Source organism: Vanellus vanellus (assembly GCF_965231255.1).
Source record: "Vanellus vanellus genome assembly, chromosome: 4".
Lineage (NCBI taxonomy): Eukaryota > Metazoa > Chordata > Aves > Charadriiformes > Charadriidae > Vanellus > Vanellus vanellus.
Genome location: NC_138909.1, coordinates 84,709,795 through 84,736,236, shown reverse-complemented (window position 1 = coordinate 84,736,236; position 26,442 = coordinate 84,709,795). Strand labels below are relative to the sequence as shown.

At 46.3% G+C, this 26,442-nt stretch overlaps 1 protein-coding gene across 1 annotated transcript in view; it reads left to right on the top strand.

Annotated features, from left to right (window-relative positions):
* Nucleotides 1-26,442, top strand: part of GALNTL6 (polypeptide N-acetylgalactosaminyltransferase like 6) — a gene marked incomplete at both ends in the record, with an annotated part of 489,559 nt that overhangs the window by 438,360 nt on the left and 24,757 nt on the right. Inside the window, 2 exons of the mRNA XM_082482361.1 lie at nt 9,627-9,744; nt 20,005-20,112. Coding sequence (XP_082338487.1) covers nt 9,627-9,744; nt 20,005-20,112 — 226 coding nt within the window. The remainder of the gene's footprint in view (nt 1-9,626; nt 9,745-20,004; nt 20,113-26,442) is intronic.

The following is a 26,442-nucleotide window of genomic DNA, read 5'->3' as shown; positions in this document are numbered from 1 at the left end:
ACAATGTAGATGTTCTCTCTCTAGCTCATTATTGCTAAGGCACATTTCCATGCACTTCTAGTACAGAGTGAATGAGCTTATGCAAATGTGGAGAGCTATCCCTAGACCAGACTTTCATTTTATTTTTATTATCAAATAGAGAATTTTTTTAATGTGATTTACTATGGAAGGTTCGTTTCCCTGGGTTTCCACAGCCCTGCCTGCCCGTCTTTGCAACGACATCAAATTAAGAGCAGATGCTGTTGTGGGACAATGAAGTACTCAACCTCATCGGTTTTCAGCTCCTTCATCCTTCATTGTGAAGTGCTTTCCCGTGTTTTTCCGTCAGTTCCATTTTTGAAAAACTCTTTTCACTGTTTCACAGTTTTTACAAGAAAATACTGTTGTGCCTCTGGTGCAGACGGGGAGAAATCTAATTTCGTTGTAGCTAAGTGCCTGCCTGCCCATTACCCTCCATAATAGGGTAACACGGTAAATTATAGAGCTGTAATAAATAGCAGTGATGCATCTAGGAGCACGCTTCCAGGGGCCCAGAATACCTTTGGCTGCATTTTTGCCTCTTCAGGCATCGGGGGTTTTGCCTTCTTGAAACTTAATGGTAACGTTCTTGAAATTGGTTATTGTAGCTGTACTTCCACTTATTTAAATCTTTGCAACTCGGAAATGTTCTGGAAATGGCCTTCACTAACTGGTCTGATCTGGCGTGTGAGCGGTGGGGTCAGCGAAAAAGAAACCCCACTGCAACTTATGTGGCCGTTTATTTCCTTGCGGGGCTTCGATACTCACTCTTCGCATTTGCCCCCCCAGATCATCCAGCGTTGCATGAGTAAAGCTCCAGTCTGAAACACTGCAGGAAAAAAGAAAAAGGCTTCTCTTTCGTGTGGATTTATGGCGGTGACTGTAAGTGGCCTGCCTTTTTTGGCTTTTTCCGAAGTTTCCCAACCGCTGCAAAGGCGCACACGGTGGCGGACAGTTGTCCGGGTGAGCGCCCACAGAACACCCCAGGAGCTGTGTCCCACCCCCGCGGGGCGCGTGCAGCGGGGCCGGGGACAGCTGATGAAGGCTGCTGGGCACAGCTGCCCTCCTCCTCCTCCGCCGCCCGCGGGGGGCTGGTGGGGGGAGCGGGGCAAAAAGGGGCAGTTGGTGATCCCCAGCTGTGGAGTCACTTTTACACGTTAATTACCAAGCTTCGTTTCTGGGCTGCGCTGCCTTTAAATCTGCTTTAATCTGGAATAAGTACATACTGGTTTAGAGTTATAGAAATCAGCCGTAGCGTAATCTGAGTAACTGCTAATTGGCTGGATTTGTTATCATGACTTACCCGTGAATCTCTCTTGGGAGGACAAGGTCTGAATTGAAGGACTGTTCTGGAAATAAGAACCTACGCTCGGGCCAGTGGCCGTGGTTTAAGAGGAGTCATTTAGCATCTTTAATGAAGTTTAAACATTTCTTGTTGAGTTTAAACTTTGCTTGTGATGTTATACTGGGCTTCAGTACATCAGTAAAGCAAAAGGAAGCACTGGAAAGGCAGATAGTTCTCTGGCTTATACCTCTACGACTAAAGAGGGGAAGACGGCCCTGTGAGTGGATGGGAAGCCTGGGCAGCTGCAGCCCCCCTGCGTTCTGAGAGAGCATCCCGGAAGGTGGTGGTGGGATTTAATGAACTTGTTATTCCTTAGTGCCCGGGGGGTGGTGATGGAGTTACTGCACAGCCAGGAGGGATAATCTAAAGATACGCTGCTGGCTTTGTTCCTCATTGGAAAAAAGAAGCTTAATCCCAAATGAGATGTGCATTTACCTAAGGGTTACTTTCCATAGATGTGTATTTCCTTGTTAGCTTCAACAGATTTTTCTTGTTTAAAAGTGAGATGTGCACTCCGGTTAGAGTATTGGTGTTGCCTTCAAATTCCAGCTTCATGTTTCTCAGAGAGAAAAGATGATAGTAGGAGTTTCATTGTGCCTTCATAATCAAAATGATTTGATTTTTACAAGAATCAGAAACAGAGTGACTTCCTCCACTTCCAAAATTCTTGGGCTGTGCAAAACACAACTTACCTGTTTGGATTCTGACCTTGCATTAACTTGAAATGGAGAATCTAGTATAGTTGAGAATCTACACAAGTTGAGAATTTTTATTTTTTTTTTAATGACATTGATCTTTTTTGTGTTTAGTTTTAGACATGCTTCAAACTGAATCCTACCAAAAGCCTGGAGGGCTAAAGTAAGTTCCTATTTTAGGGACAGTTGGTGGTATTTTGCCTCCAATCAATCTTTATTTTTACATTTCATTTTCAAGGATTATATTTTCAAGGGACAGCCCCAAATGCAAACTATACCCATCAATACGACAAGGTACTGTAAACTGATAAAGTTGTTTCAAGTTTTGCTTAGAGGCTGGTTGGAGTTTTTTCCCAGCAATTCTTACTCAGTTCCTACTAATAGGCTGAAGGTTTTCTTGCTGCAGTTGAACTCCACGTGCCCAAGATCCATCCCTGCTCCTGAGACGAATGTGGCTCAGCCGAAGCGCTGCTCTGGGCTCCCCTTTCCTGCTTTTACAGTACCGAGGCTCCGTCTTGTAAGACTGCTCGTGTATTGGACTCATCTCCTTAGTACCACTTGCAGCATCCTATTCTGGCTGTTCTTTTGCTCCTCGGTTTTATCCTTCTGAACACCTTCACCTGTAGGGCATTTCCAGCAGCTTTCCTTTCCTTTTTGCTTCAGGACAATAATTTCTGCTGACCCACCCCCTCAGTTTGAGTCCTGGACATCTCCTCTAGCAATAATTCGGATAGATTTCCCTTGGATTATGAGAGGTAATTATGAGAAGGGGAAGCCTTCTCTTCTTCCATCTCTAACCAACTGACTCACCTCTTCAGCTTCATTACTTTTCTAAATACGGGAGGGAAGGCTAAACGGGCCTCAGCATCGTTAACCACATAAGGGCTCATCGCTCTTTCACAATATGATTTTTTCAATGAAGTTTAGCAATGTGCTAAGAAAAATATGCAAAGTATGCAAAGAAACCATTTGATGAAATGACAGTGCAAATTTGTATAAACTGAACCTCAAGGCCTTTTAGAGCTTTCTTTATAGCTGACTCTCTGCAGCTGACTTTCTGGCTGGCCATTTGAGAAGAATGGGGTTTTGTCTTAATATTTCCAAAAAACAATGTCTAATTAAAAAATTAAGTGTCATTACATAGGGACTCATGAGTTAATTTTAAGTAATACAACTTGGCCGCTGCATGTTTCAGCACAATGATCTTTTTGAATATGATTTCAATTGACAGGGTACGTGAAAGCGAAGCCTGATGCCTTTTTCTTTCTTTTTCGTACTTCATAGAATATCTCAAGCTGGAAGGGACCCATAAGGATCATCAAGTCCAACTCCCTGCAATTTTACCTGTAAAAATATTTGCTTAAATGCCAAAAAAAAAAATTCTACTTTTAAGCTTAAAGTGAGTGAGATATGTACAATGCCACTTACACAGGTTTCATGTAATGAAACTAACTGATGCTTGTGTAGAACTTTCATAATCACTGGCAACACTCACTACATGAGAATGCAAAATTCTTATCAGAATTTTTTTAACTCAGTTGGTCATAAGAAATTTGCCACATTTGGGATCAAAATGAGGCCTTGTTGCAGTTTTGCTAGACTGTTGATTCTGTGGAGACGCAAGCTACAGAATCGTAGAATCACAGAAGGGTTTGGGTTGGAAGGGACCTTGAAGATCATCTCATTCCTCCCCCCTGCCCCGGGCAGGGACACCTCCCCCCAGCCCAGGTTGCTCCAAGCCCCGTCCAACCTGGTCTTAAAATATTTCTTCCTTATATCTAATCTAGATCTCTTTCGGTGTAAAACCATTCCCCCTCGTCCCACGGCTCCCCTCCCTGACCCAGAGTCCCTCCCCAGCTCTCCTGGAGCCCCTTTAGGCACTGGAAGGCCACAATGCGAGTCAAAGTGAATTATCCCCCTCTCCATCCTCTGTGCCGGGAAGTAGCAGAGGCAGAACTTTGTGACTTTGTCAGGACCTGTCTGAAGCAGCCACCGTCACCAGTGGGTGCTGTTGGGTACATGCCCGCTCTTCTGCCACGCTGGCGTTTCACAGGCTTGAGCTGCCCAGGAAAGATGTTACTGTAGGTTAAAACATAATGGAATGCTGCTTAATCTGAATGCAGCTCTACTGTGGAAAAGGGAATGACTTCCGTGTTAACACTGACTAGGACTTGAACAGAACTCCTTAAAAAGCAAGATATTTATCACTGCAAAGTCAGCAATTTTGGGCTAGCCTGTGGGTGAGTGCTCTGTGGTGCAGTGTCGGGGATCGCTGCAGAGAGCACCAGCCACAGTAACCGCTGAAATGGGGCATTTCAATTTATTCTCTCTTGTAGGTGCCCTCGTGGGGTATCACTGGGGTGGAGGGGCATGGTCCTCGATTAACAGGACATTGACATTCTCTATAAAAAATGCACAAGCCCAGGTTCCAGCTATGCTCAGTAGGTCACCAGTAGTTTCAGGGACTGTCACTGTGCCAACAGCAGCACAGCTCTGTTCCTCCTCCTCTTCCATCTCCTCCGTGCCTCCCCCAGGTCAGCAGGACCTGTCCTCAACTCCTGCTGCGGCAGAGGCTCACTCCAGTGCCATACTGCCCACCAGCTGGTTTGGCACTGGAGATCAGGTTGTCTAATGTCTCCTGCCTGGGGTGGGTGCCTCTTCCTGGCATTTGTCTGCTGCTGTTCGGTAGTTCAGTGATGGTCAGATGAAGTGGTGTTCCCCAAGGCTCAGTATTTGGGCCGGTTCTCTTTAATATCTTTATCAACAACCTGGACGAGGGGATTGAGTGGACCCTCAGTAAGTTCACAGATGACACCAAGTTGGGTGGGAGTGAGGATCTGCTGGATGGTAGGATGACCCTACAGAGGGATGTGGCCAGGCTGGATGGATGGGCTGGGACCAGTGGTGTGAGGCTCAACAAGGCCAAGTGTCGGGTCCTGCCCGTGGGTCACACCAACCCCATGCAGTGCTACAGGCCTGGGGCGGAGTGGCTGGAAAGGTGCCCGGCGGAGAAGGCCCTGGGGGTGTTGGTGTACAGCCGGCTGAATATGAGCCGGCAGTGTGCCCAGGTGGCCAAGAAGGCCAACAGCATCCTGGCCTGTGTCAGCCACAGTGTGGCCAGCAGGACTGGGGCAGTGATGGTCCCCCCTGGACTCGGCACTGGTCGAGTGCTGCGTTCTGTTTTGGGCCTCTCACAACAAGGCAGACATTGAGGCGGTGGAGCGTGTCCAGAGATGGGCAGCGGAGCTGTGAGGGGTCTGGAGCACATGTCTGATGAGGGGCGGCTGAGGGCCCTGGGGGTGTTCAGCCTGGAGAAGAGGAGGCCGAGGGGAGACCTTCTCGCTCTCTACAGCTCCCTGACAGGAGGGGGCAGCGAGGGGGGGTCGGGCTCTGCTCCCAAGGAACAGGCGATGGGACAAGAGGGAACAGCCTCAAGTTGTGCCAGGGGAGGGTTAGGTTGGAGATCAGGAGAAATGTCTTCACGGAAAAGGTTGTCCAGCACTGGCACAGGCTGCCCGGGGCAGTGAGGGAGTCGCCACCCCGGGAGGGCTTTAAAGGACGGGCAGCCGTGGTGCTGAGGGACGTGGGTTAGTGGTGGCTTTGGCAGTGTTGGGTTAACAGTTGGACTTGATCTTAAAGGTCCCTTCCAACCTATATGATTCTATGATTCTGAGATTCAGCACAGAGCCTTTAATCGGTCTGGGTTCCACAGAGAGACGCGTTGTGCAATGTGCCATTCGCTGGGTACGGTTATAATGACCGAACATCAGCCGTCCCAGGCAGGTGATTCCTCGCAGTTCTCTCCAAAGTGCCCCAGTATGCAGCAGCACCTCAATTCAACAATGATCAACACACGGTGTAATATTTTCTTGCTGTTGAATAACAGATGACACAAACCTAGGTTCATCTGCTGACCTATGACACTAAACAGATGTGTCGTACACTGGGCATCTTCTGGTCTCAGCATCAGTGTACCCACCACACACTTGATGTAGCTCAGGTGCTTTCCCATTTTCATTTCCTAAGTGTCTTTCTGCACGCTCTCAAAGCTCCTCTTTCCTTTTCGCATCTTCACGAATCCTTCAGGTCCACAATATGTATCTTTCTTGCCATGTGAGGATTCCAACCCCCACCATGCAGTTCATTTCTCTGCAATATACCACATTGGCGCCTAATGCAGGCAACTTCCCGCTCCTCTTCAGTCTGTGTCATTCTTTCTCTTGCCTTGAAAATTCATAGATGCTCTCTTTTTTTCCTCTGCATGTAAATTATGAGAAGTTACAAAATTCTTTGCTGTTACACTTCTTTTAGTGCGCTTTTTTAATCTGTTTGTAAGCTATCTTTTCACACTAAGCATTTGCCTGCCATTTTCTCAGTCTATCTCTTTTCACAAAAAATAATCTTCTTGGGTAGAGGTTTTTTTTTGCACTCCTACTAAATCAAACTCATTTTGCATCTCAGCACAGGAATCTATGACTTCTTGGGCCATTTTTGGATCAGCTTTTACTTGCAATATTGTTCTCCCAGGTATAATCAGTGAGTCTGTGCAGTATTTCTCACGTGGAAGGTTTTTGAAACTATTTTTAAGTTGAGCAACTTTAGCCTTTCCACCTTTTCTGATGTTTTGGGAGTCTTTGTCCTTTTAAGATTTTGACTATTTTACAGCTTTCCACTGTAATTACTCACATAACATTATGCAGCAATAGCTCAAGTCTGATTGTTTAAGCGTCTGAGTTGGACATTTCGTGAAAAATGACTTCTACAAGCATAGCATTGTACTTGACATCTCTATACGGAAGCCATTAAACAGGAGATTAATTCTCCTTCGGGCTCAGTGCAGTTCTTATCTGTGCGAGTGATCCTGTTGACTACAAAAGGACTTTCCATATCCGTGTTGACAGTAGGGCTGGGCTCTTGCCTTTGTATTTGGGAGACAATTTAAGGGCTGTTGCGCAGCAGCCGCTCGCGGCAGGGAGCGGGGCAGGTGCCCTGTGCCCAGCGCTCGGGCTCACCAGCTTGTTGCTCTCCCACTCCAGTGAAAACCGAAAAGCCATCCTGTTGGTCCTCTCCATCCCTCCCCCTGCAAAGCACCAAATGTCGGAACGTGTTGTGGAATGAAAAAGAATGGGGCAACATTACATGAAGTATCTTTTTTCTTTATTTTTCTTAAGGAAGTGCAAGAAATATGAGTTTGCCGCTGCTCCAGTCATTGTTTGGTAGTTTTGCTGATTGTAATACATGTTCTGAACTTTCACGAACTCGGGTCTAAATAACCAGGGGTTTCTTTACTCAGCATTACCACTGGAAAAGTCTACAGGTTAGGCATAAAGTGTTATTTGTAAGTATCTGCCAATTATTTTGCAATTTGAAGTCTCTGATTTTTTCATCTTCCATCTGGTTCGCTTGCAGGGATTGCCTTTTCATAGGCCATTCGCTGTGTCAAGAGAAGGTCTCATGAAAGATGTTGTACCTAAGAGAACTAGGGACATCCTGCATTTCCCCAGTGAGTCCTGGGACTTCATTTCTTCTGCCAGCAAAGATTTAGTTATAAGCATTCTCCATGCAAGTCCATCGTTATAAAAGGACATTGTGTTTTGATTATTTAGAACCTGGAGTCACAAAAGGCATGTTGTAATTAGATGTACTTCGGTAGGAATTGAAAATGTATTGTAGTAGTCAGAATTCCCAGGGGAAGGTTTCTAATAGAATCTCCATTGAATTTATTCATATGTGGAAGGAACAGTCAATATTTGAGGTATGAAATGTCAATAAAAGTAAAAAAGTATTAGCATTCATTGTATGTTACAGTGCAGGGCCTTGCCGCTTAGAATACTGCAGCTTTGTTTCACAAAGCTTCTGTGTGCTTTTGAAAACATCATCTCTAAAGGGAAATAGAATTAGTCTGCTAAAAACAGAGCTCCCTGGTCGCGGAAACGGGTAGTTTAACATAAGATATAATCTAATATATATATTCTAAAAACTATCTTGTCGAAGCGAAAGGTAAAATATCCGTAATGTTTGCCATTACCGTGAATGCAGATGAGAGACTCATCTTCTAACATTCGTGCCTGTGGGGATCTGCTGGCATCCTAGGGGTGGCAGAGGCCACCCAGCTCTCCGCTTGCAATCTTGTCTTCTCCACTGGCTTGGATAAAAGACAGCAATATAAGAAGCGTTAAGGCAAAGAGAACACGGCAGAATGTTGTTCTACTAACTTGATGCCCTCTTGAAGGAACGTCTAGCTTACACAGATTCCTGTGGTACCTACCAGTCCTGGGTTCTCTGCCAAGTCCTAAATCAGTGGCAAAGAGCGACGGTTTTATTTCCCAGTCGGTTCTTCAGGGATGGTGCCATCTGCTTCCATAGCCCCAGACAACCCCCCGGCAGTAAGTCAGAACAAGTGCCCCCGGGTGGGGTGAGTCTCTCACAAGGCCCACGGCACGGGACCCCGCTCCATGCCGGGGCTGCGGTAAGGACGCGCTGTCGGGCAGCCGTCCGCGTCGCGGTACGTTGGGCGACTCTTCTCTTGCTGATCCGCCAGCAAGAGGAAGGCCTCCCTTCTCGCGCCGAAACGCCTAAGGCGAGCGTGGCCTGCCTCGGTTGAACACAGCAGTTGGATTGGAGCGTCATCAGCCTGTGGTCTCCTTCCTGCGCAGCCCAGGTCCCTTCGTATCCGCCTGCTGCTACCACTTCGAGGAATTAGTGAGCAACATTTAAATCCTGAGAGCTCTCAGTGTATTTACTGCGTTAGAAACGTGGTCTTCTTGGTAGTGGGGTCGGGGGGAAATCGTAGTTTTCAGTACAAAAATTCCTGCTTATATATTTAAAACGCGCTTTTCATGAACATTCTCTAACACTAACTTTAAATATCCCATTTGTTTTCTATATTATCTGCGGAAAGAGCTGAGCTAATTCAAGTAAATTCCATGTGTTTATTCATGGAATAAATGGAAACATGGGAAACATAGCAAATTGTTTGCCTGCGAGTTAAATTACCAGTGTGAGACAAAGTTTAGGAGTATTAAATGCCGCTGTAGAAAAGCAGATGTTTAACTCCCAGCAGCTGCTCTGTAGCCGCGTTTCTCTAGCCAGCGCCTGTGAGACTGACGGGAATTGAAGTTTTGCTAAGTCTTAAATGTGGATTACCTCACGTGGAGTACCGGGACCACATTCAGTACTTTGGCAGGTTTCCAGAGTCCTTTTCTTTTACTGTTATATGGGTATATTTAGTAATAAACAAAATTCTTTTTTTAAAAAAAAGGAGTTTGTTCATGACTGTCTGCCATGCTGTGTATCTGTCTGCTGTCTATCACGTTGCCTGTTTCTCATCTAGAGTCCATTTTGGGGTGAATAAAGGTAAATGCTGATTGTTTACAGTACCCTTTGTCTGCGCCTTCCATACCTTTGCAATTGTGGAAGCCAGACCTGCTACACTCACACGTGCACAGGCACACAACGCACGGTCCGAACACCTTCAGTATTGCTTGTCCACGTGCGTGGCTAATCTCAGTTCTTCAGGCATGGCGTGTTGTTCCTGTCTTTCACCCTTTGTTTTACTTATCCTTCAGGTCTCCCGTAATGGCCGGAGGTCTATTTGCTGTTAACCGGGAATGGTTTTGGGAGCTGGGAGGATATGATCCAGGATTAGAAATATGGGGAGGAGAGCAGTATGAAATCTCCTTTAAGGTAAGTCATCAAGTCACCTGATACGATACTTGCATATAGCCTTACACCTCTGGATTTTCATTTCTCATACGCTTTGTCATCATGCTGCTTTCATTCATACTAGCTTTTGTCTTTTAACCAAAATTAATTTAGTACAGTACTACTTTTTTTCTTTAGGGATTTCCACTAATTTCACAGAGAACTACGGCATAAACATATGCTCCAGAAGCCATACAAAAATCACACTGAATGCAGTTCCCTCTGAAAGGCTGGTGGCTTACCACCGGCAGAGAATGAAGTTCTACCTTGTTCCTTTTCTCAAGTCTTCTCCGCGTACCTTCCCTCAGACACTGCATTTACTTCATGCTCAAGTGTTGAGCTCAGCTCAATAAGCCAAAAGAGAACTAATCCATAAAAAAAAGAAAATGGCATGATTTTCCACCCACATCAACAAGTTTAATCATCTCTGGCAGTTGGCTGGAGTCAGCTGAGGGAAATGAGTGCAAATGGCAAGAGGAAGTCATAGGAAGAAGGACCCTTTTCAGTAGCAGTGAATCACTACATCAGCTCAGCTGTTATAAGCTGTTATCTGCTCACCAAATTTTCAAAATTGGGTGATTTTTTAATTGCATTTGAATAATTGTTATGATGAAATAGGGGAGTTTTCAAGTGCTCAGGTTATGTACAACCAGCCATGGTACATCCTCATATCCCCTATGTCGATGTGTGTTCAAAACGGTTACTTGGCTTTGATGTGTTGAGTTGAAAGTCTTGTTGCTTTCCACGTGTAAAATGGGTATTTGCATTAGTTTGATGAGGACTAACATGTCTGATTTTGAAAACTGAGTTTATTATGTTCCAGTGTACCCAAAGAGATAAGAACTTCACTTCATGGCCTCTCCATGCAAAGATTTTCAATGACTTGAAAGAATTTCATGACATAGATGAACTGAGTCAAGCATATTTGGATAAAGCCTGGAACTGAAATTAGAATTCACATTTAGCTTCAGGATCTTTCCAACCTACTTCCAAACTCCAACAGTGTAAAGCTCAGTAAATAAATTTAGTATGTCAGCCACAACTAATATCATACATCTCGCTGCATCCGAGTTTCAAGAGTGATTAAAACAATAGAGCTGAAGCCATTCTGTTGAACAAAACATCCAGCATGAGCCGATGCTGGACTGCCAGGCTGTCTTTACAGGAGTTATCAAGAAAAACAAAATGGTTTCTATTAACTGTGCTACTCTCACGTTGCTCCAAATTATTTTTATACCCCAGCAAAATAAACCAGCAAGGCAGGGGAAACCCAATAGCTAGACTGTATTTAGAATATATTGATTTACATTCTGTCCATTTAGGTTGTTCCAGGGGCAGATGTAAGCAGTCACTAGTAGCTGCCACAACGGTCTCTGAGAGGTCACCCAAGATTTTATTATCCGATTTCAAATATTCCTTTTATTCGTTATCACAAAGAATGTACTTCTAATGCTCTCCAGTCTTTGTACAGAAACCATGGTAACAGCACTGGAAATTGAGATACTAGATTGTCCCAGGGTGTTTTGCTGGAGCGATGGATTTTTTTGGAGTTAGCTGTGTCACATTGGGTTTCGTTTCAGTCATATCTCCTGATTCATCTCATTAGTATATACTGACCTTAGGGTCCCTGTCCTTTCTTATTAGTGTTAAAAGAAGAAAAAAATCCTCTTTAGAAATGATCGCCAAATAGGAACAACTTTCTATTGGAAGAATTTAACAGATGTAAGTTTTAAAAAGACTGTTGTTTTGTTTGGAATGACAAAAAATGGGAGAAAAATCATGGAGGCGGGAAGGAGAAACAGAAAGGACTGGGTTTTATTCTAACAGAATCACCAATATCAGCTTGGGAAGGGTTTCTGCTTCGATAGTTTCTACTATAGCTATAGATTCAGTCATCTTAAAACTTATTTAAATGGGGACAAGTTACCCAGACAGTTTAATTTACCGGCTTTGTTGATGCTGGGAGGGCTGGAGCCCCTCTGCTGGGAGAACAGGCTGGGAGAGTTGGGGGGGAGAAGAGGAGGTTCCGGGGAGACCTTATAGTGGCCTTCCAGTATCTGAAGGGCGCCTACAAGAAAGCTGGAGAGGGACTTTTTACAAGGGCATGTAGTGATAGGACGAGGGGGAATGGCTTCAAACTGGAAGAGGGGAGATTTAGATTAGATATTAGGAAGACATTTTTCACTCTGAGGGCAGTGAGCCCCTGGCGCAGGGTGCCCCGAGAAGCTGTGGCTGCCCCATCCCTGGAGGGGTTCAAGGTCAGGTTGGCCTTGAGCAACCTGGGCTGGGGGGAAGTGTCCCTGCCCCCAGGGCAGGGGGGTTGGAACTAGATGACCTTTAAGGTCCCTTCCGACCCAAACCATTCTGTGATTCTATTCATAAAACCTGGGAAGATGGTGGGCTTGCCATCTTTCTGTTATTCGCAAGTCAATGAAAAAGGCAGACGGCCAGCCTGGTTCAGTTTCCTCAGCTGCTTGGGTGGGTCTGAAACTACAGCTGATCTTTCCATAGAGTGTCCACGTCTGTGGCCCGTGGGAGTGCCGTAGGACAGGTACTCTGTGTTGATGTCATGTCTCATATTAATGGGATTTTGCTTGGCAAATAATCACTTGGAGCATCCTGCCTCAGGAACGCATCTAACCACCAGACATTTAGCTGTTCTCATTCTTTTCTTCTTTGACTCCATTAATTCCTAATATTTTGCAAAACTATGACTGGTTTTCATTAAAAACTTGTAGAAAGCAGCTGGTTTGAAATCTCTCGTAATTGTGGGAAGTTCATGTTTAGAGGAGTGTTTCAGGCTGATCTTTAACCTTAGTGACAGACGCAGTGTTCCTTTTATGTTCTCCAGCTATCATCTTGGTTTTAACTTCGAGATTTATTTGTACAAAAGCTGCTATACCACGGCAAATAAGCGAACAATCTGCGTACTCTATACAGAGACCACGCTGATGACACAGCCTGCCGCGACTGAGAGATGGGACGCAGCTTGATGCAAGCAGAAAGTCGGTTATTCGAAAACTTTCAGGGGTTATATAGAGATCGCATCACAGTCTGGTTGGTTCTTTCAAACATGCACAACTAACCCTACTACTTCTGATTGCCTAAAGATAACATGAGAAGGCCGTTGTTAGGGGCTTTCCTGGCACTTCTCACAGCCCATCGTTATTACCTCTGTAGGTGTGTGCCCCACTTAAGACCTATTCATCAGGTGGCGCCTTCCTGCAACCTCTTAACCTTTTAGCAGCAAGGTCTATGGCCCACAAGCTCCAGCAGGTCTCTGCTTATCAGATGTGTAGAGCTTGGGGTTTTGTTCTTTAATACTTCTCTTTCCGAATCACCTTGCAATCCCTGTGCCACAACAGCCTTCACCGTGTCAGGCTGGGGATTCCCATGGCTAATTGGAATACGGTGATGCGGTTATAGGGGGTGCGTGCCAGAGCCAGGGCTGCCCTGTGCACCCTGGAGTGGTGTCCGGTTGGTCCTGACCTGGCTGCCCTGCTCTGTGGGCTGGAGGGAGGAGTGCTCGCAGGTCATTCCTCCTTCTCTGCTCAGCAATGAGTTTTCATGGCATCCTAGAATAGTTTGGGCAGGAAGGGACCTTAAAGGTCATCTAGTTCCAACCCCCCTGCCCCGGGCAGGGCCACCTCCCCCCAGCCCAGGTTGCTCCCAGCCCCGTCCAACCCGGCCTTGAACCCCTCCAGGGATGGGGCAGCCACAGCTTCTCGGGGCAGTTTGTTTCAGTGCCTCACCACTCTCACAGTAAAGAATTTCATCCTAATATCCAATCTAGATCTCCCCTCTTCCAGTTTGAAGCCATCCCCCCTCGGCCTATCACTACATGCCCTTGTAAAAAGTCCCTCTCCAGCTTTCTTGTAGGACCTCTTCAGATACTGTAAAGTTGCTCTGAGGTCTCCCCGGAGCCTTCTCTTCTCCAGGCTGACCCCCCCACCTCTCCCAGCCTGTCCTCCCAGCAGAGGGGCTCCAGCCCTCCCAGCATCTCCGGGGCCTCCTCTGGCCCCGCTCCAACAGCTCCGGGGCCTTCTGCTGTGGGGACCCCCCGAGCCGGAGGCAGCACTGGGGGGGTCTCCCCAGAGCAGAGCGCAGCAGAGGGGCACAATCCCCCCTCGCCCTGCTGGCCACGCTGCGGGGATGCAGCCCGGGCCGGGGGCTCGCTGGGCTGGGATGGCGCATTGCCGGCTCATGGTGAGCTTTGAGTTTTAAACCCCACGGACCGACAGACCTCTGTGACCCTTCTGCTGAACATTTTAACAGTAGGTCCGGGCACTGTAGCACAGACAAGCTGTAGCGTGTGTCTCTAATTAGCACCGCTAATGTTTTTGGTGCAAAGGTAAGCTTATGGGTATGTTAAGGAAGGATTTTGATAAATGTGTGTGTCAAATATCATGTTTATATGTCCAAATTCACTGGTGGCGAATGTGGAATCACATTTAAGAAACAGTATGTGTTTGATTTTCTCTGGCCTGATTTTATTTGGAGAATTTTCGAGATGTTGGAATGAAACTTCACCCCACAGAAACATTTGCACGCCAAGGGGAAAAGATCACTTGATAATCAATACCCTATTAAGGAAAAGCCTCTTCTTGACCAAAAGCCTCTGCGTTACTGTCCCAGAGGTATCCACAGTCACCTCCACAACTCAAGTTGCAGGAGTGTTTGCTACAAAGCCGGCGGGAAGCCGTGAGCGAAAGCGTGGGCTCAGAGAGTCAGAGAAAGGGGATCTGTCGGAAAAGTATGGTGGCTAGATCTGTGCTGCTCAAGGCTCAACAAAATAGTCTGTCTAAAGTCCTCTGTCTTAAGGAGTTATGAGCTGCTTCATCATGGACTTCATCAGCTCTGCTGCCGTGCTGTCTGTGCCGTGCTGCTGCGCGTTGCTGCTGCGTCAAGGGCCGTCCGGCGAGCCCGGGGGAGTCGCTGCTCTATCGCTTTATGGGATCAAGACGCTAAGGCAGAGCTCAAGGACTGATTAAAAATGAGGTTAGCAGGAGAAAGGGTTGCCTGGGGAGCGGGGCAGCAGCTCCCGACTCGTTGTACGGGGACAGAAGGTGGGCGGTGTGGACCAAAAGAGATGTTTGTGTGTGTCCGGGCGGGAAGGGTGTTCGATGGAAAAAGAATGGCACTACAGAGAGTGAGTCTGCAGTGAATCTAAATTTACTGCAGTGTAATTCAATAAGTTCCTCCAAAATACAGTGCGCTTTATAACGTTTCTGTGACGTTTGGAATTGTGCCATAGCAGGAAGGGAAACTTCCTCAGAGTTCAGGCATGACTGTTCCAGGTGCTGAGTTGTCAGGAACTCAGAGAGACAGAATTTTTAAAAAAAAAACCAAAAAAAAACAAAACCTGCTGCTTAAAAGTTTGCTTGACCTTTATTTCCTCAACTGAGGAAACCAACATATTTCTCTTTTGTTCTTTCCTGCTTGGGAACACTGCCGCGGAGGGCGGCAGCCAGCGCAGCGCTGGGGTCACGCTGATTGACTGCTGGTCCCGACTCGGAGCACTCGCACACGCGGTCGGGGCAGGGGGAGGGGGCAGCCACAGCCCGGGTCTCAAAATATGACCTCTTCATTCAATAGTCCCTTAGGTTAACTTTTACATAAGAAATAACGTGCAGCATTTTCATTTTTTTGGCAGCATAACCTCGGGATCAATTTTTTAATTGAAAAGATGTGTGGTATCTCGCTGACGACGCTTTGGCGCGTGCCAGACTGGTGAAAGCTGGCAAAGCCCTGGGCCTGACCGGATCAATAGCGTCTCCTCTCCATAGCCAGGGAAGCCACTCTTTAGGAAATCCTAAATTTAAACCTGTTAGAAAAGCACAGTTTACGTAGTGATCTCCAAAATACAGAGCAGTGAGAGGTTTGCAGAAGATCCTTTAGGTGGGACGTTCCTTAGGCGTCATACATCACACCTTACCAGGAATGCTCACGGTGCTGCCCCAGCCGGTCACCTGCATCTACAGTTGCTTTAACCTTATCCATGCCGACACATCTGCCGCGTTCTCTTCATCCCCGTTTTCCAACGCACACCTCCAAGTTCATTAATGCCTTTCTTTATCATCATTGTCCTCATCATTATGAATTCCCTCCGGTGCTGGCAATCCTGGCGGGAGATAGGGCCTGCGGGAGCATTACCGCTTGTCAATGCAGTAGAAACCTACGTGAAGAGCTGACAAACGTGGAATATTGCCACCTTTCACAACATCTCAGAGGTGCCAGTGAGTATTGTTGAAATATCCACAGTCGTCAGTTCCCAGTTTCCACGGTGCGGTTTTAATACCCCTGACAGGAACTCCCACCGCACCACAAGCGAATGGTTTTGCTGTTTGTGAACCCATTGACTGCGGATTTGCAGCCAGTGATCTGATTTTTCAATTTTTTCATGCATTTAGCTGAACATTCCCACTACTTGGAAAAGTTCACAGGAAAGTATTCTTCTTTCTCCTTTTCTACAACTGCTAAATCTGTTCTTTTGACTTATATTTCAGGAAGAGTGACTGAAAAATCCCATAAAGTTTTTATAGTCTTATTTTCTACAACTTTTTCAGCCCCATTGTGGTAATACATTTCTCCTGTTTGTAGTTTCTGCTTCTTGCACAGTGCTCAGAGCACCAAGCTGACGGCTTTGCACGGCATACTTTATACTCCTCTTCCACCGGTTTACTGGGTTTTTGCTTTTTCCATCCATTTCTGTCTCTCTCGCTGTTGTCTGTCTTGTTACTGACTCTCAGCAGCAGTGTATTTCTCAATTAGTTTTGAAGCCTGATCCAAAATTCATTCAGTCCCCCCTCAGTCTTTTACATAATTTGCTGGATTTATGTTCCCGTTCCACAGCAACGCATCGTCTGCTGCTCAAAAATCACGAGTCTCTTACTGCAGTAATTCCGATGACAGTGCAGCGGATGGGTTGGAGTCTCGTTCTCACGTACACAGTATTTACATTTTCCAGACAGTGCCCTGGCTGGATCACTCGTAAACTAGGCAGGGGATAAAAAACCCACAAGAGCAAGCAGAATTCAGTCTTAAAGACAGAGAAGTGATGTGAAAAGAGGGTGATTCACCCAAGAGCCAAAAAGCGCATCTGTGACACCTCAGCTCCGGTCAGGAGCACAGCCGCACAACCACAGCTTACTCTCTTTCAAAGCCTGCCTTAACGCTTGCCGGTTGCTTTCCGCCATCCCTACAAAGTGTTCTGCGACACTCGGTTGGAAGGAGCTATATAAAGATAAATTGTGATGTAGTACATAGCTGACACATAAACCACTCCTTTTGACCTTTCAAGCTGAAGTTGCATTGTTTTGGGTTTGTCTTTGTTTTTTATACCTCAGCTGCAGAGCAGATTCGTTGCTTTTGTAGGAAGGAGACATTAGCGCTGTCGAGAGTTTCATTGCGTGCTCCTTAGGTAGGCAGAGAGGCATCGGCGTTGAGATACGGTTTTGCCGATGTGCCACGCCACCGGGGTTCCTTGCATGATACACGGGAGGTCTGCAATATTTAACGCAGAAGCCATTCTCCGACTTCTCGCGTTTAGCACAGGTGGCATAAAAATGCACATTTTAAAGACAAAGCTGCCACAACGGATCTTCCCAGGAAAATATAAAAAATGCCTTTAAAATCATTCCGAAGCTAAAAGATAAACAGGAACAGCTGCCGAATGTCCTTCACGGCAGCCCAGGATTCATTTCAATTACCCTGCACAGCCGCCTCCGGTGCAGCGCCGCATTTTCAAGTTTTGTATCTATCTAATATAAGCCTAACACAAAGTGTTATTTCCTCCCACTTGGTATTGTCTCAGCATATCTGACAGTTTTTTTCTAATTCCTTTTCTCCTTTTCTTATTTTTTTTACTGCTATCCTACCGCTTTGGAGGAAATGCAATATATGTCGGCTCCAGTTCTCGTTGTCTGAGTTAAAGTGATACTGGCCTCTCTCTATACCTATCTGCTTTCTTGTCTGTTAAATTTCTTCTGTGGCTGACCTTCGTCTGAGTCAAACTGCTGTGCTATCCGTTCTTCAAAGGCTAAGAAACCGTGATTAATCACTGTAGTATCTCGTCTGTCCTTTGAAGTAACACCTTAATTTAAAAAACAAGAGCAAATAGTAAATATAGGTCTGCACTTTCATCGGTGCACTGGGTTGTTTGAAGACAGCCACAGAGAGGAGGTTCCTGCTGGAACAGGTGGAGGTGATGTACCATCCAAACGAAGTATCGGTGGAAAGCTGAATAACAAATTTTTTTAACTACGGCGTTATCCAACTTATTTTAACCCAAGCCGTCGCTCTCAACCCCCTGTTTCCTCCATTCTCAGCATGAATAGCGCAGTCAGTCTCGGGGGCTGAATTCCACGTGCCACCTTCAGGAGGTGCTTTGAGTCCCACTCGAGCAGAGCGTTATCCCATGTTGCGGTGTTTAGCGTCTGCATGGTCACGTCACTAAAATCTAGTCCCAAGCTCACAGCCGCACTGCCAGGACCGGGCAGAAACACCCGCTCTAACACAAACAGGCAAGCAGAGCCAAACTCGCGCCCATTTTCACTATTGTTTTAAACGAAGGGAATTAATCATTTCATTTCCTGTGATTTCAAAAAGCCGGTAGCTACAGCCAGCTGGCGGGCAGGACAAAAGAGATGGAATGAGAAATGTGTGGTAAAAAGTGTAGAGGTGCACATTGCTCTCCGCAGGCTGCGTGCAGAACGTCAAGTGTTTGTGATCACATCATATTTTCCTGGCTGTTTTAATTCAGAGTGTATCAACTTTTGGATTAATTCCTTTCTGTATGGAAATTGTTGGTGAAACTTTCAGTTTGCTACATTCTGCTCTGCTTTAACATCAGTCGCAAACTCATTTCATACCATTTTGCTCCAGAGGGCATCAAATACAGACAAAATTACTTCATATATGTAATGCATGGACTTAAATTCTCATCCAGATCCATGGAGATGGTTCATGAAGCGTCTTTATGTACGTCCACCTAAAGCGACGTGGAAAGGACAAGCCCTCTCTCTTTCTCAGCTTTGGTGCGATTTTCTTTTAAATGGGGCGAGAGGGGGGTGGGTTGTTTGTTTTCAGTCGAAAGGCTGAAAGCTGAGACCACAAGCGTCCCTGACGCGGAATAACAGCCCTTCGGTTCTGAAGTTGTGAGCAACAAAAGATTGTTTTGCCGGGATTGGGAAATATTTTTTGCAACACCGATGTTTTCGCTCTAAATTCATTTCAAACTCTTGCTGGGCGGTTGCTTTTCGGGTACTGTAAGAGTTCTGCTTGGGGGTGTTGGGGGGTGGGTTTGGTGGTGGTTTCCATTTCCCTGATTTGCAAATGGCTTTACTGGAACTCAGAAAGTTATGAGTGTTGTCAGTATGCGATGTAAGTTGTCTCATAGTCACCTTGGAGTTTGGTGGCTGGCGTTTCTACGCCAGAGCACAGCAGAGGATGCCCATAGGTGGTCGTAGCACGGTTGCCATAGCTCCTCTGAGCCGGCACCCAACCCTCCTCTCACGGCCGCTTGGTGAAACCGAGTCACGGCAGGTGAAGAACTGTGAAGGATTCCTCACCTGCTGCCCGGCAGGATACAGCTTCATTTTTAGAGCCACGAAGTGCTTGCGGCTCCCATCAATGTTGCCTGCGTGGGGGCTGCTCAGACCTGAAGCATCCAACCTGTGTACTCCAGATGGTTCCCCCCGTTCCGGTATTAAAGCGTTAATGATGAGATGTAGCGGCGTGATCTTCCTTCTCTGCCTACGTAAATTCGATCAGAAGGAAAGTGATTTTTTCTTCCTTTGTCTTTAAAAAATGAAGAGCATCATAGTATTTGAACTCTGTATTCACTCTTCAAAACAAAATGTAAGCCAGGTGTTACGGAAAAAAAATGTACTGCTGGTCGATGGTTTGCTTTACTCAGGTAGCCGTCTTTTGGAGTTTTGGTCCTGTACATGTCAAACAACAGACACAATAACATCTCGGTTGTGTTGCAGGAGGACCGTTGGTAGATATTCTGAATATGGTTTATGATTTTATTTTGCGCGTGCTCTGCTTTTGCAGGGTGGGGGTCCGCCCCGTTGCTACCCCCAGCTGCCCGCATCCCGAGGGCCGCCGCTGGGGCTGGGGCAGGGGCAGGGGCGGTACAGAGCCATGTGTCCTTTTCCCGTACCCACGACCCATAATGCTTTTTTTGCCCCATTTGTCTCCAGGAATCATTCTTTCATTTGCTTTCTGCCTCCTTCCCAGGTGTGGATGTGCGGAGGTGGCATGTTTGACGTTCCGTGCTCTCGAGTTGGGCACATCTACAGGAAGTACGTCCCCTATAAAGTCCCTTCTGGAACCAGCCTAGCGCGGGTGAGTAACTGGGTCTTGCTGGCTTTCATTTTTGCTCGTCATCAGGCTCTTCGTTCCCCGTGAACTAGTTTCCAGTAAACCATTAAAATGGAAAATAAACGTTTCTTTATTTTTTCTGAAATGAGATGTGCGGTTGCTGCAGTTACGCTGCCTTCCAGAGATAAGATTGCCAAGAGTGAAATGGGAGCTCAGAACTACAGGGTTGGACGTCTCAGCACGGCAGCGCCTTTCATGCCCACTCAAAAGGACCCAGGAACGACCTGAGGCTTACGGTCCTGCAGTCCCACGGGGCTGTCAGTCAGAGTTTTTACAAGCAGGACCAATTTGAGTGCACGTTTTCTTATCAGTCAGCAGAACAGGCAGAATCTCGCAAAAGGAGTGTTTTCTGAGGCAAAAGAACAGAGTAACAATGATTTGAGCGACTGTCTAATTGCTGTGTAAAACCCGGTGGTGGAATAGAGCCGGCTTGGGGCCGTGTGAGTGAGGAATTACAAGACCACTAGGCCTTTCTCAAAGACCACTGAACACATCCATATCCAGGAGGGGCTTTTTGCTCAAGAGAAAATGTTCTGTAACTTTCTGGAGATGTCAAAAGATGGGAGACAAAGGGCACAGATGTGGCTTCCAGGCAGACAGTAGTATTTATTCCTGCTTGAGTTTAATCTCTTCTGGTTTAGAAGATTTATTTTTTTTTTAATAAAATGGCATTAATATTGAAGTCTGCATATTGCCACAGGGTAATTTTTTATGAATCATATTTTTTCTTAATAATGAAAATGTGGTATGAATACAAGAATAAATGTCTTGCTTTAAGGGGGAGATATTCTTGGTTTCAGCGCCATGCGACACGGCTTGCCGTGGTGACTGCAGCAGAGGAAAGGGCTCGTCCGTGCCTAAAAGAGCATCCATGCAGACAGTGAGACACACGAGAGATTAATGGGATTAGCAGCGGTGTTGGTGGAGGTGACACGAAGTGTAGCGGCTAAATTGTGAGATGGAAATCTTCCTCCGGTATAGCGCTGTGTAGTCTCAGAGTTTCCCCATCCAGATTTTTGCACTGGCTGAAATAAACCGCTTCGTTTGTGGTATTCCCTGCAAAAATCCCACACAGCTTGAAATAAGAAATCCAAACCTCAGCCTCTGTTTTTCTCTATTACAGCACAAAGTATGTCGTTAGAGAATGTGCTGTCTCCCCCGTTACCTGCAGGAGCATGACACAACCGTTCCTGGCTGGCCTGTTAGCATCTCGCACAGTTCCACTCTCATCTAGCTCATGCAGGCACTGGCAGCACTTTGAGCCATCAGCCTGCAGCCTCCCTATACTACTTAGTCTAGCGTGATTTCAATAAATCACTTGTGAAAAATTACCAAAACCAATTCCCAGTTATAAAAATGACATCTCTGCCCCCGCCCAGACTGCCTGCCCTCCATCCTGTGGGAAAAGATCTGGTGTGCTGATAGGGTGGGTCTCATCCTTCCCGTTCCGATAATGGATAATTTATTCTGGGTTGTGGGGGTCCGAAACATGATGCTTAGGTAAATTTCTGGCATATATTTATCACTGAAACAGAATTTGAATTCTCAGGTTCCCAGCTTCTTTCCAGTAGGATATTCTAAAGCAAAACATTGCCATTGGGACACATGGCGTCAAGGCTGCCGAGAGCACAAGATCTTCTGTAGTGTTTGGGGCTATCTCAATAACTAGCCAAGGAAAAGAGTTTGGTCCCTGGCCCATCAAATTGTGTGTATTTTTAAGCCTAAAAGTATTCTCTTTCTCTCATCCAAACCAGAAGAGGAAAAGCAAGGACATACTCATCTGCAGCGCGTCAGTCCCTTTGATGCAGACCACTTGTGGTTCCAAATAAACTGCCCCAAATACAGCTGTCGGCCAAAGCAGTGTGCGCGGAAGTGGCCTGGGTAATTCAGCTATCTTTGCATTATCCTCCAAGTCTTACATTATATCCTCCAAAGATTATAGTCTATGCTTTCTGAGTATTTTATCTACAACTTCTCTCTAGTTCAAGAATATAATGAATTACACACTCAAGAATATCTGGAAGTATTATCCCCACTACCAAAAGCAATACTTTTCACTACTAAGTAGTTTCCACGAAGATTTTTACTAAATCCTTTTCCATCTTCTGCCACGTAAAGGAGGATGCTGGAGATGCAGTTCTCAAAGGAGTGAGCGCTGGGAAGCCCAGCTGTGATTGTGTGAATGATTGCAAGAGCCCCTTCATTAATCAAGGGAGAATTTCCCCTCGTGCAGATACTGTGTTAAAGAATGACAGATTTTCCCTTCCCATCCCATCCCATCCCATCCCATCCCATCCCATCCCACAGCGGCAGCAGAAGGGACATGGAGACTGGCGGTAAGAAGGGAACAGAACTTCTAGACAACCTCCGGCGTAGCCCAAAGCATGCCACGGGTTTCCTTTCAAGCTGTTTCAGTTTATGTTGGCCCTTGACAAATAATGCTTAAAGTGAGCTTTTTACCTTCCTTGGGCATTCCACCTCTATATCTTTCAGAAGCAAGTCTCAACACACAGTTTCAGCGAGCTCCATAATGCCCGACCAATCCAGATACCGTTTTAAAGAGCTGTGACTTGGCACGAGGGTCACATACGCTTCATTAAATGAGAGACTTGGCAAACCCACTGTTCTGCCTCCCCATCGCTAAATAACCATTCCTTACCACACACAGCTGTATGTTTCGTGGCATCAATTTTCTATGTCCTTCTTATCATATTTCTTACCTTCTTATCTGTCCCTCAAGACCTGCAAAGCTTATGTGTGTTTTTTGCTGACACGCAGCCAATAAACGGAAAAGCTTCCACGTGTGAAAGGCTCTGTTGGTGGTACAGAACAAAAGTAAAGCAAGCTGCGAACATGCGCAGCAGATTTACAAAACAGACTGTGACAGCCAAATGCAGATAAAAAAAGCTGAATATTTTTGTCTGGAGAGGTCTTAAGATGTTGCCGCTTGCCAAATGCAGTCAGTGTCCAAATTACAGGTAATTGCACACACGGCAAGAGTAACGGGAATGCAGATGTCAACGCTGATTCCACGTTATAATGTGGGAGCACCACATAATTGTTCATTCATTCCAAACCTGTCAACCTCTGCCCAAAACTGCAGTGACTAATACCCCATTTGGCCGGTTGGTTTTAGATAAAGCATATAGAGAGTGAACCCCCAAATCTTAAACTGCTATGCAAGATGTGGCCCTATTAAAAACTTCTGAATCGTTTTCCTGGATTATTTTAGTTGCTTTGCGGTATTCTTGACTGTTGCTTCATTTTTAACAATTCTGGCTAAGCCATTTTCTTTTAGCTGGTTACCTGTGAAATTAGACTTTAAAATATTAGCAATTTCTTGTAGGTGTATCCCAGTTCATTATTTATTTTAGCTTCCTGTTGGGGGGAGATTTTTTTTCCATTCATCATTCTGAAGAAGCCGTAAGAAATGTATCAGTGAAAGCTCCCTGCTCTGCGGGATACACAGAGATGAACTCAGAATTTCAAAATACATCTACAGACATTTTTTTTCATTTGCGGGTATTTTACACGGCACTTTAGCATTACCCGCAGAACACGAGCGCGTTGGGGCTTTCCGAAGGGACGGGCACTCCCACTGGCGTGGCGGCGCGGGTGCTCGCCCAGCGCCGTGGCGAATCCTACCCCAGCAGCCGCGTTCCGCCCTGCCCGCGGGGCCGGGGGCCCGGGGCACGGCCACCCCCCGAGCCAGCAGGCACAAGCCGGGGGACGTTTGCCCCATTGCACGGTGTGGCCGAACGGGGACTGGCGCGAGGCTGGGGTTGGGAATGCAGCCGAGAAAGGGGGGTTCAGGCCCCCACCCGAACTGCGCGCTCAGCCTTTTTGTGCGGCGTCGAAAGGGATCGTTGCAGAGAATTACTGTAGCTGTACCAGCTGGTGCTGTGACGCGACCACGGGTGCATTTTTGACAGAGCTTCCTTTAACATTATGGCCTTTTCTTATTATTTTTTTTTTTCCAGCTGCAAACAGTGTTTGGGGTCTTCTTAAAGCAGCCAAGCAGCCCATGAACATTTATTTTTTTTTCGGTTTCAGGCAAGTTAAAGAACCAAGGAGGGTCGGCTAGGGCATGGCTGTGTTTCTTGTGACCGGAGTGCAGAGGGACAGATGTGGCGTGGTGCTGCGGCGGGAGCGCTGGGGGCGCTTCTGCAATCACCTCCGCGGCCCTAACCACTGTCGCACAGAGTTGGTTAGGGTTCAGCAGGCACAGTGGGCGGCGCAAACATCAGCTCAGAGTGAGCAAATTATTTAGGAATCGAGCGAGAGTTACCTTCTTGCAACAGCGTAGTTATAACAGGTGGTAATGATGATGATTATACAACACAAGTTTTAAGTTTCCATTCTAACATTTTTTCATTTAACAGGTGTATAAATTCATCATTAAAATTAATTAAACCAGAGCCTCAAACAGAGCATTTACCAAAGAAAAACTTCAAATGAGTATCTTCTGATCCTTGAATACAAGAAAGTCAAAGTAATTTTTTTAAATGCTAATTTTTTATATTTTCTCCAATCTGCATGGAAGTTTTGCTTTTAAGATAACAAATGCAACAGGACAGGCAGCTTAACAATCCAAAATACAAAGGAGAGGGAGAACTAGATGTTTCTGGATGACACCACCGACGCCAAAGTGGTGGCAACTGCTCTGCAGTTCAGCAGAGTCGCGCTGGAGCCCGCGCTACGGGGCTGCGGAAATGCGTTTGGAATCGCCCCCTGAGCTCTGCCACAGGCCTGGCTGCAGAGCTGGGCTGTGTCCGGGTGTGCTGGCACTGGTCACCGAGGCTGCGGGGACGCGGCACTGTCCCTCTGCCTCGGACGGCCCCGCCGGGCTGCGGGGAGCCGGCACCCATGGGCGGGGGGCTGGCGGCTGGCGTTTTCCTGCTTTTTTCCCCAATTTGTAGATCTCCACGGGGTTTTTTTTTGTGGTGGAGATTCAAACCTTTCTAGAGAGACCGAAATCCTGGCTGTTCTCGGATGACGTGTGTGGTATTTGAGTCCTAGGTATTTGCAGGCTACAGGCTGAGAATAAATAGTGTCTTGCTTCTCCGCCAGCTGTGCTGACTCTCGCAAGAGTTATTTATACACACCACCAGCTTTGTCACCTCGTTAGCATGCCGCCTGCCACGGAGGAGCATTTCTTTTATGCCTGCAGACGTCTCTTTATTTGGTCGGGGGCTTTTACACAAGTACAAACCATTGCTGGAGTGAAACACAGGTAGGTTTGAAACACAGTAAAGTTTGAAACTTAACACAGTTAAGTGTAATGGACCAAAACAGGATACACAAGAGGGGGAAAGACTGACAGACACTCGCAGTGCCTAAGCGAAAGGGGTTGGGCAAGAAGGGGAAAGGGATGAACCCCCCACTGAGACTTAGCTGCTGTGGGCACTTAGCTATTGAGACCGGAGCATGGCAAAGCTGTGATTAGTGTCCAGGAAATGTTTTCTCATACTGTCACTGTAGAAATACCCAGAAATGAGAAATGCTTGTGTTCCGACTCCGATGGAAGGACCTTTGCACGAAGCTGAGGGTACCATTGTCCTCCTTGTGAGCGCTGTGGAGCGGTGTCCCTTGCTGCCTCTGTGGGATTAATCCATACTTGTTGGATGGGCTCCTCCAGTCGTTCTTTGTGCTCCTCCTCCGTGATGATTTATTGTGACATATTCCAGAGGAACAGAAAGTATAGTTGTTCTTGGCTGGATGGATCCCAATGCACTTTTTAAATGCATTTTACGTGAAACAAACTGTATATTATATTATTTCCAGCCAAATGCAGTAGAGCTGCTGCCAGAAGTAAACAGGGCACCCATTTTGACATAGCAACAATGCTGTGCTTCACAAAACAAACAATAAAAAACATTTAAATTAGGAAGATGATGTAGGTGGAGTGAAAATAACCCCACTGGAATTTTACTGGGAAGGAAAAGAGATTGATGTGTCAGTTGTTGCAGAGAGTGTTGTGTTATTTTTAGCAAATAAACAGTCGTATCCTCGCTTGTGTTTCACAACTGAAATACAGTCAGGCCGCAGACGTGCTGTGGTGATTCATATTTGATTGCTGCAATTGAGAGGGATTTTTGATGTCCCGGCTGATGAGAGAAATGACTCTCATGACAAATAAGACTACACCAGCTGGTGACATGCAGCTTCCTGGAAAATGTTCGGATTAAACGTAGGACAACAGGAACTCGTTCCAGCATCCAGATGTTCCTGTAGTAGTTTAATATTGACATAAGTAAAGCCTGTGGATTGGGGTCAGGGTCGGTTTTGTGCAAA